The 12,487-nt window shown below is 45.1% G+C and overlaps 2 protein-coding genes across 3 annotated transcripts; one reads left to right on the top strand and one right to left on the bottom strand.

The window, feature by feature from the left end:
• The first annotated feature begins 3,373 nt into the window (after positions 1 to 3,373).
• LOC129815250 (C->U-editing enzyme APOBEC-2-like) lies at positions 3,374 to 9,323 on the top strand. Of its 2 annotated transcripts, none has more exons than XM_055868865.1 (4): positions 3,374 to 3,971; positions 6,930 to 7,154; positions 7,536 to 7,850; positions 8,950 to 9,323. In XM_055868865.1, the coding sequence occupies exons 1-3, from the start codon at positions 3,664 to 3,666 to the stop codon at positions 7,837 to 7,839; spliced, it is 837 nt and encodes a 278-aa protein (XP_055724840.1). In that variant the 5' UTR covers positions 3,374 to 3,663; the 3' UTR covers positions 7,840 to 7,850; positions 8,950 to 9,323. The 2 variants fall into 2 exon arrangements, with proteins under 2 accessions (XP_055724840.1, XP_055724839.1); XM_055868864.1 differs by having other exon boundaries at positions 7,536 to 7,844.
• Positions 7,968 to 11,025, bottom strand: LOC129816010 (tetra-peptide repeat homeobox protein 1-like). Its single transcript, XM_055870206.1, has 3 exons — positions 10,979 to 11,025; positions 9,380 to 10,298; positions 7,968 to 9,139 (listed from the first exon to the last, which is right to left on the bottom strand). The coding sequence occupies exons 1-3, from the start codon at positions 11,023 to 11,025 to the stop codon at positions 9,113 to 9,115; spliced, it is 993 nt and encodes a 330-aa protein (XP_055726181.1). The 3' UTR covers positions 7,968 to 9,112.
• Positions 11,026 to 12,487: the final 1,462 nt, after the last annotated feature.

Genomic DNA, 12,487 nt, shown 5'->3' on the forward strand with positions numbered 1-12,487 from the left:
CTCTCACTGATTCCTTCCAAACCACTCATTGTTGAATTTGCGATTTCCAACATGTTGTGCAATGTTTATATCTAATGGCCGATGAGCACCGACACATTATATCTATAATTTCTCTTCATACCATAAGGATTAAAAAGGATTTGCCAGTAGATTGTCGACTTGATTCATGATGATGACTGCTAGCTAAGATTTTGAAAGTATGATGTTGACATGATCAGTCCAATCAAAGCTACTGCACATATAACATGATTTGACGTCATTTTATCTGTGGCCAATGATCTTGAGTCTTCTTGGATGGGCACTTCTAATGTAACTCTATGGCAGCACCCAAGGGGCTAGAATTGTTGATGTCTACCCTTTTACTTGGTGGTGATGTAGAGTCCCCATGAGTGACAGAACACTGAGCCAATCACAACGCAGCCCTCTGTATTTTCTTTTGGCTTGCCTCACCACCACAGAAAGCACTGAGCTAGACATAAACACCTGCATTTTGGAGATGCCTTACTCAAGAAAACAAAAAAGACCATGTTTGTATGCGGGTTTATTATCTCAATTATATGTTTTTTTAAACATTATTTGCAAACTGATATGTGACACATATTAATGCCAAAATAACATGCAAAACAGGCAAGTTGTATATATATATATATATATATATATATCTCTTTTTTTATGTGGGGCTCTGCCCCACCTGCCCTGAATGACGCGTCACGACTCTATGGCTGCAGGTGGCCTAGTGGTTAGGGCGTTGGGCCAGTAACCAAGAGATTGCGCAATCAAATCCCTGAGCTAACAAGGTTAAATATGTTGTTCTGTGTCTGAACAAGGCAGTTAACCCACTGTTCTTAGGCCGTCATTGTAAATAAGAATTTGTTCATAACTGACTTGCCTAGATAAATAAAAAATATGTATTGATATGTAGGCTGTGTGTGCCATTTTAAAATGTATGAAGTTCTGTATTATGGAATGTTTTATGTTCTGTGTGGACCCCAGGAAGAGTAGCTGCTGCTTTCACAACATCTAATGGGGATCCTAATGCATCATTTTGTTACAAAATGAGTGAAACAACAACCTTGAATCAGGTCAAACAGTAATTGTGAGATCGGTTTTAGGGAACTGGTATGTTGTTGGGCAGCCACGGTCTGGTAGAGGAGAAAATGTCAGTTACACATTCACTAACCCTTCCATCCCCCCACCCATATCCCTTTAGCTCAGCCTCAACCCCCTCCGCCACACAGGCTAATGAGTTACAGAGGAAACGCCCTGGCCAGAGAGTGGTCTCAGTACAAAGGGGATCTGTAGAGCTGAGAGAGAAGAGGGAGAGGAGGGAGAAAGAGGTAGCAAGAAAGCGTGCGAGAGAGATAGTAGAGTGAAAGAGGGCAAAGAAGAGAAAGCAGTGGAAAACAGAAACTGTGCTGAGGGGATGGGGGTGGGGGGGCTCTCTGCCCATCTTCCCTAACTGGTTGATGTTCACACAGTGATGTCATATCTGAGAATCTGGGACCAGACTATGGACCTCAGCAATGACCTCACCGTGTGTGTGTGTGTGTGTGACAGAGAGAGAGGGAGAGAGAGAATGGTGATAGTCAATGAAGCGTCCTCCTCTTGTTACTACACACACACTCACACTCCCCTCTGGTGGAACAACAGTGAAAGTGCAGGACAGTGTCAAACTACCCACTTATATTAGAATCCTTAGCTGCCACATATATTTGTGGACTTATAAATTAATGATATATTCCCATTGATTCTTGGAGAATATAACTTAAAAATGCCTCATGAGCTTAGTTCAACAGTAGTACCCCATCAGAACCCCAAATATAAGCTTGTTTTACTCCAGTGTTTGGAAACTATGTAAATGTAAACATACACTATATAAATTCAAAACATGGTTAAAACTATACATTTGATATCATGGATGGTCAATCCTTCCACCCATAGCTCTGCATATGAATTTGAGTGGTTACATATTCCCAGCCCCATTCCATATCTTCTTAGCGAAAGGGGAGCCGCTTTGTGATTGTTTCAATTAAGGGTTCTAGCTTTAATACTGTAATGCCTTCAAATCCCAAACCTCAAATCAAAGCAAAATGTAATATGAGGATCATTTAATAATCACAGCGTCATTGGTATAAATGATCAGGTCCATATTCAGCGATTACTATTTGACTGTATGTTTGAATGGTGACTGACCAGCTAATTCTATTTGGCATTTTGCATTTCCACGTATAACCCACAGAGATAACCCACAGAGATAACCCACAGAGATAACCCACAGAGATAACCCACAGAGATAACCCACAGAGATAACTCACAGAGATAACCCACAGAGATAACCCACAGAGATAACCCACAGAGATAACCCACAGAGAACCCTTTAGGAAGCTGGGAGCACGGCAGGTGGTGCTGAAGATAGGAAAACCCCCTCAGCATTGAGTTACCCAGAGGAAGATTTACTGTAGTCACAGATCTGTTTCTTTAAACACTGTACTGTTTCTATATACTGGGAACGGTTCACTGCAGTGGATGGTAAAAATAGAGCATGTTCAATGGGCCAAGGCCGTGGAGGTGATTGAAAGTAAACTGTCACAATGTTTCCTTTATTATCTTCACTGGCAAACTCATATCGTATACAACATATTCTATGTCGTTTTACAAGTGCACAGTGACAAAGTAGACTAGCGAAGGTCTACAAGCACAGTGTGTCAGAAGGTAATGCTATTAGCTAACAGTCATATTGGATGTAGATCCGCAGACACCATTGGCCTTCTCTTTTATGACTGTAAACGTTCAACCTGAGATCCAAGGTATTGGATAGCATTGTGACCCTATTTTCGAGCCTTTGACGAAAAGACCATCCAGAGCTCAAGCCTAAAGTGTGAACCTACTCTCAGAAAATCAGGAGCCCAGTATCGTTTATCTATTAACCCACTGACATGAACACTCTGAGCATCTGCACCCTCCATCTTATAGCACCTTCCTTCCCCTCTGCTCTCCCTCTCCCCTCTCCCCCCCCCCCACCTCTTCCCCCTCCCCAAACCTTATATCAATCAGTCTGCTTTCTCCACGAGCTACCCTCCCCTCAACAAGCACTTCTCTCTTCCCCCTCCCTACCTTCCCAAAATGCAACCACCCCCTTCTCTCTTTGTACAACTACAAATTAAATTGAATAAATATCAAGGCTCCGTTGGAGTCCCTCCCACTCCCTGCCTTCTCCCCTCCCTGCCTTCTCTCCTGCTACAACAGAGGGGCATCAGCGGTGAGTCAGGTCCCCTCCCCCTTGTGTCTTTTAATAGACCTGGCTGGAGTAAGAGCAGCAGCTGCCTGTCCCCCTTATCCATACTCTCTCTCTCTCTCTCTCTGCCTGCCCCTGCCCCTGCCACTGCCCCGTATCCCTCATCCCTCACTCACTGTGCTACCACTCCTCTCTATTTCTCTCACCCCCACTCCTTGTCTCTCACTTTCTCTCTGCTACCCCCTGTCCCCCTCTATCTCTCTCTCTGCTACCCCCTGTCCCCCTCTATCTCTCTCTCTGTAACCCTCCTGTCTTCTTTCCCTATTTCTGCTTCAACCCCCAGACCCTAGCCACCTCCCCTTCTCATTTACCTCACTCACACACACACACCTCACACTCACAGGACTACCATTCCCAGACCAGTCACCATGGCAGACAAGAAGGGTGCTACTACCAACAGCAAACTGATGGTGAGGAAGAAAGAGAGGACAACAAAGACAGCGGTGGAGATCAAGAAAGAGGTGAAGACGGAGATGAAGAGGGAGGTGAAGTCAAGTTTAGTGAAGAAAGAGGAAAAGGTCCTGGTGGTTGGGGAGAAGGTGGAGGGGAACAGAGAGGTCCCAATGGAGGAGGGAGCCACAGCTAATAAAGCCATGGCTAACGGGGCGGTGGAGGCTAATGAAGCAAATGGAGAGTACGAACCCATTGAGCTGCCTCCTTGGGAGATCATGGAAGGGTGGGTGACAACAGATACCATGTGTGTCTGTACTGTATGTCTCTGTCTCCTGCTGCTTTGATCTCATGTTTTATGTTGGGGGCACAAAGTGACATGGAATCACAATTCATGTATTGTTTCCTACTGTATAATAATCTGCAATTAATATCTATAGCTGAGTAATTACATAGTTGTTACCAAAGTAGACAGAGAACTGAAGTGTTGCCTAATGACCTTTAGAGGGATGATGAGGGTTGCTTCTCCCATTATGGAGAGAGATATCCACTATCATTCCAATGTGACAGGAGGAAATGGGTTTAGAATGCCGTGGAACACCGTAGAACTCTGTTGAACACTAGAACTCTGTGAAACACTGGAACGTCCACAGTGGTTTTGTTGTGATTGTACATTCGACTTAACATTGTGACAGCAGTGTCACTCTAAAATAAGTAGCCAAATGTCAGGCAGAACATAGCCACCGAGTTTTACCATAAAGTAAAATTATATACAAAATTAAGGTAAACTGTACAAGATAGTTTCATCGAAAGTTTTCATTATCTTCATAGTGTTGTCTGCTTATCTAATCAATAATAGAGTATGTTTCCATGTTTGGTAGAATCTGGTTAAATCCATTCCACAGGCATTTATTTCAATGGACTTCTGGGGGCTTAAATGTGCTTCCACAAATTCCATCCGGCCCAGTCATTGGTTGACCATTAGAGGCCTGTAAAGTTGAACAGTCATTGGGTTATCCCCTGTGTGTTGGTGTGTTAGCATACTGGGTCATGTTGCAGCAGTGAGGGGCTTGGTTAAATTACAGCTTTATGGGATTTTTCCATTCTGAGTTGATCTGTATTTAGGATTCTGTGCAGGGTGGATGAGATGTGAGAGTCTTGGTTTATAGGAGCGGCCCAGGGTACGGAAATACCCTCTGGCTTTGTTTTTATCACCCCACCATCTGGTGGATTTTTGTCATCTTTTGGGTGTCACTGTGTTGGGGGGTAAATTTGTTGACACTGCAACAAAATTCAATATGTACTGTATAGCACATATTTGACGAAATCAAAGGGATAAACAACACCCTTCTCTGTGGACAGAGCCTGTGGATTACTTCTCTGTGGACAGAGCCTGTGGATTACTTCTCTGTGGACAGAGCCTGTGGATTACTTCTCTGTGGACAGAGCCTGTGGATTACTCAATGATTACTGTAGGATTCACTTCACAGTTGACTAGCCATCCACTGAAAGCCTCCATTAGACACACACATGACTCGGCTCTGCCATTTTCAAAATTGCCGTCTCATAATCAAAACATTTGAACTGGGTCAGGTTTCCAGAATCCTTGGACATACCTTATTGAGAGGAAGAACTGGAGAGGTGTGACAGATTTGAAGAACATATGGTAAAAGTCGTTTTTACAAGGCTAGAGGATGCACTTCTTTTAGTTTGTGGTGAGGCACTAAAACTATCGTTTCAAGTGACTGTTATCACCATCTGACCACATCACCAAATATAACTGCCTAGATGATTACTAGACAGGGACAACGTGGCAATATTGTCCAAACTGATGAGCACAAGTATAAGCTATTTGCTCTTGTTTTCATCTTAGGGTTAGGGCTATAATAGGGGTGAAGATCAGGGTTTGTGAATATAATTGTGTTTCTAGCTAGATAGTGTAGTACTGTACCTCTGTCCTGTGCAATTAGTACTTACCATGCACTGTACCAGTGGGGTGATCTTGGCCGCTGCCGCGGGCCACACAAAGGCCTGCTGGGCCTGCCCTGGTCTTGCCATGGTTCATGTTGAAGTGGGTCATTGAGTCAGAGGGCTAATAATACAGAGCTAGTCCACTAAAATTAGCCCTGTACTTCTGTCTTTCTGCTTGCTCTACCCTGCCCTGCCCTGCTGCCAGCTCTTTCATCTGTCTGCTGTTCCAGCCAGGCAGCCACCCCCTCTGCTCCCCTGTTTCGGTGTGTCTTTGTTTGTCTGGTTTTAAATTACACAGAGTGTCACGATCGTCTTGACGTGAATGAGAGGACCAAGGCGCAACATGATATGAATACATCTTCTTTCATTTACAACGACGAAGATGAACACGTAACACTTATACAAACTAACAAAAACAACAAACGATCGTGAAACTTAAAACGCAAGTGCACACACAAACTACTTACGTTAGACATATACAATGACCCACAAACAGCTAAAGCCCATGATCGCCTTAAATATGGTTCCCAATTAGAGACAACAGAAACCAGCTGTCTCTAATTGAGAACCCATTCAGGCAACCATAGACTTACCTAGAAAACTCCACACAACCATAGACACAGCTAGATACATACACTCAACACAAACCCATACACTACCACCAACACCCCCTCTACCATAGAATACCCCAAACACACACACATACCCCATGTCACACCCTGACCTAACTAAAATAATAAAGAAAACAAATAATACTAAGGCCAGGGTGTGACACAGAGGTCACTGATCCAGGGGGTAAAATGCCCCCAGGAGTGTATTTAGAGCCATCCTGAATACAGGTTGTAGATTCCATTGTGTAAATATTTGTGGGAGAGAACAAAACTGAAACATATGTTACAGTAACTGGGGTGCTATCTAAGGATAGGCACATGTGAACAGCTGTTATAACAGACAGATAGGTCATGTTGTGAAACTGTACACCTGACTTGTCTCAGTAAAAATATCCACCTGAGGGTTTGAAAAATATTTAATATGCAAGCTATGGAGTTTACGTGTCTGTCTGATATAGGAATGTAATGACAACTATATAACATTGTTATTGTTAGAAGAAACACTTCATAATAATAATATGACATACTATAACACAATCAATTAAGTTTGGGATGGCAAAATGTTCAATCAGACCTCCATAACCTTGAATAGTGTACTGACAATAGAGATCCCTTCTCCCATTCGTTAATGAACCCCATCCCCCTATTCCCTCTCCATCCAGGGACCGCATCGACCCGTTCACATTCAAGTTCCAGTTCAAGAATGTGGAGTACTCGTCAGGTCGTAACAAGACGTTCCTGTGTTACCTGGTGGACAAGGGGAAAACTGATGATGGTCTGATGAGAGGTTACCTGGAGGATGAACACTCAGGTGCCCACGCTGAGCAGGCCTTCTTCCTCCAGACTCTCCCAGACTACGACCCTGCTGTTAAATACACTGTCACCTGGTGCGTATCTCTCAAATACACTGTCACCTGGTATCTATCGCTCAAATAAACTGTCACCTTGTAACTATCTCTCACATACACTGTCACCTGGTAACTATCGGTCAAATAAACTGTCACTTGGTAACTCTCTCTCAAGTACACTGTCACCTGCATGGTAACTATCTCTTAAATACACTGTCACCTGGTACGTATCTCTCAAATACACTGTCACCTGGTAACTACATGTCAAATACACAGTCACACATACATACACACAGTATCTACACAGATAGCTGTGGCCCGTTTCACAGGAAGTTAGCAGCACTAAATTAAAAGATTAGAACCCTCTCTATGACCTCATCACATGTGCCTAATTAATCTTTACCCCCTCCCCTGTCCCAGGTACATGTCATCCAGCCCCTGTGCGGCCTGCGCGGCTAAGATCGCAGAGGCCCTCCGGGCAAGGAAGACCATCAAGATGACCCTATTTTCAGCCCGGCTGTTTGAGTGGGAGGAGCAAGAGATCCAAGCGGGGCTAAATGCTCTGTCTCAAGCGGGGTGCAAGCTGAGGATGATGAAGCCCATGGACTTCACCTATGTCTGGGACACTTTTGTAGAGAACAACGACCTAACGTTCACCCCTTGGGAGGACTGCCAGGACAACTATGAGTACTACCAGGAGAAACTGGCCGACATCATGCAGTGATCGCAGTGAGTGTAAGGGAGAGGAACACACATATGCATGCATTTGATAGGCCTACATATGCACATTTATGCAGGCTAGATACACATGAAGAGTTTCATTCCAAAAAGCTAGATAACCATTTTCAGAAATGTTGGTAAATGAGCTTTTATTGTTTATTGTTCAATGACAGACGCTGTTTAAAATCTGTTACTTCATGGTTTCATAGAGACAAATAATCATGTTATTTTGCATAATGTTATATATCGGGCTCACTCTCAGATAAATAAGTAGTACTGCTAGCTTTTATACAGTGAAGTGTAACAAATATCTAACAAATAACTGTTATATTTTACACAAGCATGAAAGTACCCATAAGCAATCATTTCTGTTGAAAAAACACAATGTGAAAAATTGGTGGATATAGAGTTTTGGAAACAAACTCTTGACAAGCAGGTATGCCGGGATACACATAGACACATGCAGTCACAAGACTGATCCCAGAGATGATCTCACAGATGGAACATGTTCTCATGCAAAGCCAGTGAGGGGCCAGCCCAATAGGCCAGAGCAATAAAGCTAACAAGGGTGACCCCAGTGAGACAGACCAACAGATACAGCTATTCCCCTGGCTGATGAACTGCTGTTAATGAGGGCAGCTGCTAACATTCAGGAGGAATGGTGCTGAAGCCTGGAGGCTTACCTTCAGTCATGGGGTTCTGCTCCTTAGAGAAAGTCTTAGGGCTCTGTTCAGTCTGTGTCGCTGCAGCGTTACAGATAACACAATAGAAATGTAAAGGTCATTTCCGATTGAGCCGACATATGCAAATCAAATCTTATTGGTCACATACACATGGTTAGCAGATGTTATTGTGAGTGTAGCGAAATGCAGAATTTACTGGGAATGCAGTCTCCGCTAACGTGGAAATATTGCCTTTAAATTTCAATGGAGCTGTAACGCTGTACTTCCGCGATACGGATTGAATAGAGCCATAAAGGTTAGTTGGAGTTCCCTTTAGGTTAGTCAGCAAACCATGAGATGTGTAGTATTCTTCTTATCTTTCTGATGAGGCGATGTCAATACATTTTGAGTTGCTGTTGATGTCAATATTCTCTCTCCTTCACTCGCTCTAGAATTCACCCATCACCTGCCACCTCCACTATCCCAGCATCGTCAGTGATGTGAGCAGTTTGTGTGCTTGTGCGTCAAGCTATCCTGCTCTACATCCCTTTATGAAGCCAGCTCCAGACCATATGGAACTCTCTATCCCAGCTTCCACTCTCCGTTCTGGAGTCCTCACAGGACACGTGTTTGCTGGTTCATCTGTGGATGAATTGTCAATGTCAAGATAAAGGCTTTGCAATGATGCACTCCTGGGTTATAATTCAAGTATAAATTATCTATTATTTTTATTACAATTGAAGTTATAATATTCGTCCTTCTCCTTCTGTGTCCTCGAAGGATGTTTCCTACTGTATCTGCACAAATATAATTTTTCATATCTGCACTAATGTTTGCTTCTTCAAGGGCAACATTCAGGGGGCTAGAAGTCTCTCCACTGACCTCTTGTGCTTGTGGCTGGTCTCCCCAGACTGATAGCCAGCAAGGCTGGCTGAGGGCAGGGGAGAGGCCCGGGGTGTAACCCGGGATGGGGTTGAGGGCAGGGGAGAGGCCCGGGACAGGGTTGAGGGCAGGGGAGAGGCCCGGGGTGTAGCCCGGGATGGGGTTGAGGGCAGGGGAGAGGCCCCGGGTGTAGCCCGGGATAAAGTTGAGGGTAGGGGAGAGGCCCGGGGTGTAGCCCGGGATGGGGTTGAGGGCAGGGGAGAGGCCCGGGGTGTAGCCCGGGATGGGGTTGAGGGCGGCAGGGGAGAGGCCCGGGGTGTAGCCCGGGATGGGGTTGAGGGCAGGGGAGAGGCCCGGGGTGTAGCCCGGGATGGGGTTGAGGGTAGGGGAGAGGCCCGGGACAGGGTTGAGGGCAGGGGAGAGGCCCGGGGTGTAGCCCGGGATGGGGTTGAGGGTAGGGGAGAGACCCGGGGTGTAGCCCGGGATGGGGTTGAGGGCAGGGGAGAGGCCCGGGGTGTAGCCCGGGATGGGGTTGAGGGTAGGGGAGAGGCCCGGGGTGTAGCCCGGGATGGGGTTGAGGGCAGGGGAGAGGCCCGGGGTGTAGCCCGGGATGGGGTTGAGGGCACGGGAGAGGCCCGGGGTGTAGCCCGGGATGGGGTTGAGGGCAGGGGAGAGGCCCGGGGTGTAGCCCGGGATGGGGTTGAGGGCAGGGGAGAGGCCCGGGACAGGGTTGAGGGCAGGGGAGAGGCCCGGGGTGTAGCCCGGGATGGGGTTGAGGGTAGGGGAGAGGCCCGGGGTGTAGCCCGGGATGGGGTTGAGGGCAGGGGAGAGGCCCGGGGTGTAGCCCGGGATGGGGTTGAGGGCGGCGGGGGACAGCAGGAAGGAGGAGCGGGTCTGGGCTGGACAACCAGATGAGTCTCTTCAGGCTCTGCATGGTCCTGCATCAGCTGGTGCTCTGTCATTGCTCGCCTGCAAGAGAGAATAGGAGGGGACAGGGGAGGGGTGGAGAGAAGTTAGAGGAAAGGAGGGGAGGGCAGGGGTAGAGGGAGGCAGCGATAGGAGGAGGGAAGAGAGGAATACAGTAATGTGTTCAGATAACAGTGTGATAGAAATATGATAAAGGAGATTAGACTTCGAGGAGAGAGCTGTAGGGTATAGTTTGCTAGCAACACATAAGAGACTTCAACAACCTCTAGTATGTTCAAAAGTTGTTAAAAATAGAGGAAGAAACCTTTAGAGCCCTCAAACTCAACTCTGGACCTCGACGCCAGTTCCACTGCATTTTTTCATTGTTTCCCTGAAACACCAGATGGTTGCAATTCATTATCAGGTAGAACATAAAACCAGCAGGCCCCTGACCTTGTAAGAGTTGAATCCCTGTGCTTTAGAGCACATGTGTCAAACTCATTCTACAGAAGACGGAGTGTCTGCAGGTTTTCACTCCACCCTTTGTAATTGATTGATTATGTAAAGTTGTTAATTAGTACTCCCCTCACATGGTTGTCTAGGTCTTAATTGAAAGGAAAAACAGAAACCCGCAGACACTCTGCCCTCCGTAGAATGATTGATACCCCTGCTTTAGAGGAACCAGTCACGTACCTTTCATTCTTCTGACAGCGACTGACTGACAGGACGATGAGAACCATGACAGCGACTGACTGTGAAGACGATGAGAACCATGACAGCGACCAACTGCAAAGGCTTTAAGGATACCAGCATTTTCTGCAGGGATCAAACATTCACAGAAAAAAATGTATTCCTCAAAACTCACTTTGTTTTTCTTATCTGTATACCTAGTGTCTCCGCATATTCTTTTGAAAACTAGCAAGCTAAATTGCTGGTGTGCTAATGTTTATCCATCATTCACGTATTCATCTGTTCATCATCAATCAAACAGACAACAGACAACACAAAAAACACAAAAAAACACAAAAAACTCAGACAACACAAAAAAGGCATGATGACTTTTAGTAATTGCGCATTGGAGTCTCTGCAAGTACAGCCTAGAGTTTGTTTGCTTGCGTATCCCTTGTAGTACCCACAGTTTGGGAAACCCCTTCTTTAATAGATAAAAGGATATCATACATGGTAATATCAGATCATGGTAAATAATGGTTGAATTGTAATGATAAAAAAACTTAACACATTTAAAATAACTTACCAAAGTAATTATTATGTAGTTACTAAAATCACACTTAACAAATTCCTGACGCTAGGTTATTACAAACACCTGAAAATCAAGAACATCTAGTCAGTGTCATGGGCAATTCAAATCCAGATCTCCAGACAGTTTACCTATAGGAGATGAGAAGGTGTAAAGGTGTACTTACATAGTTCCTGATATAGCTATAGTCTTCCCCGATTCCTCAGTCACTTAGTGTATTAGCCCCTAGAGAGTGTGACACTAGCCTTTTATCCCCCTCCCTCCCTGACACACACACACACTAGCTGACCTCACACATACACCCACACCCCTCGTTAATTAGGCTACAGTCACATAGACACACAACGTCACTACTAAAGACAAAATGGCACTCAGTTTTTTTCCTTCCTCAAATAGTGAGACACAAATCATGCTCTGCCATTGTTAATATATTACGGGGAAAAATATATAGGGGAAAACGTATGATTATCAGATTATTTGTGTCAGTATAATTGAATTCCTGTGATGCTCAGGACTTGGGGTTGGGATAGCTTCTGTAGGTTGAGGTACTGTCTACATTGTCTGGTTAATACACAAGTACTGTGAGGAAATTCCATTTCCCAAGCGATCAGCATTGTCCAACAATTTTTCTCAAAGAAACAATTTTGAAAGACCAATGAATGACAGCTTAGAATATTGGTGCTTGTGTTATTCCATTGCACACTAAAATCAACTTATTTAACGGGTTTGTGAAGCACAAGACAAAGGCTATTCAGTAACATCTTGATCCTTTGGGTTATGGGTATTTTGAGGGGCATTCGGATTCAACTTGAGTGTCAGTCAACAAACTATAGCACAAGCATAAAGAAACAGAAGAGATGTGAGTGGGCGGTTGTAGTGAGCAGGTTGAACTCCTCTATTAGCATACCCACCTCCCCTCTAGTTAACATGCCTTGTCCTTAGAG

Source organism: Salvelinus fontinalis, chromosome 18 (genome assembly GCF_029448725.1).
Source record: "Salvelinus fontinalis isolate EN_2023a chromosome 18, ASM2944872v1, whole genome shotgun sequence".
Classification (NCBI taxonomy): Eukaryota; Metazoa; Chordata; class Actinopteri; order Salmoniformes; family Salmonidae; genus Salvelinus; species Salvelinus fontinalis.

Coding starts and splice junctions, on each gene's coding strand:
- LOC129815250 (XM_055868865.1), top strand. CDS start 3,664: ATGGCAGACAAGAAGGGTGCTACTACCAACAGCAAACTGATGGTGAGG. Junction 3,972..6,929: donor CCTTGGGAGATCATGGAAGG/GTGGGTGACAAC, acceptor CTCTCCATCCAG/GGACCGCATCGACCCGTTCA. Junction 7,155..7,535: donor GTTAAATACACTGTCACCTG/GTGCGTATCTCT, acceptor CCCCTGTCCCAG/GTACATGTCATCCAGCCCCT.
- LOC129816010 (XM_055870206.1), bottom strand. CDS start 11,025: ATGGTTCTCATCGTCCTGTCAGTCAGTCGCTGTCAGAAGAATGAAAG. Junction 10,299..10,978: donor CGCTGTCAGAAGAATGAAAG/GTACGTGACTGG, acceptor CAGAGCCTGAAG/AGACTCATCTGGTTGTCCAG. Junction 9,140..9,379: donor ACCAGCCACAAGCACAAGAG/GTCAGTGGAGAG, acceptor ATTCATCCACAG/ATGAACCAGCAAACACGTGT.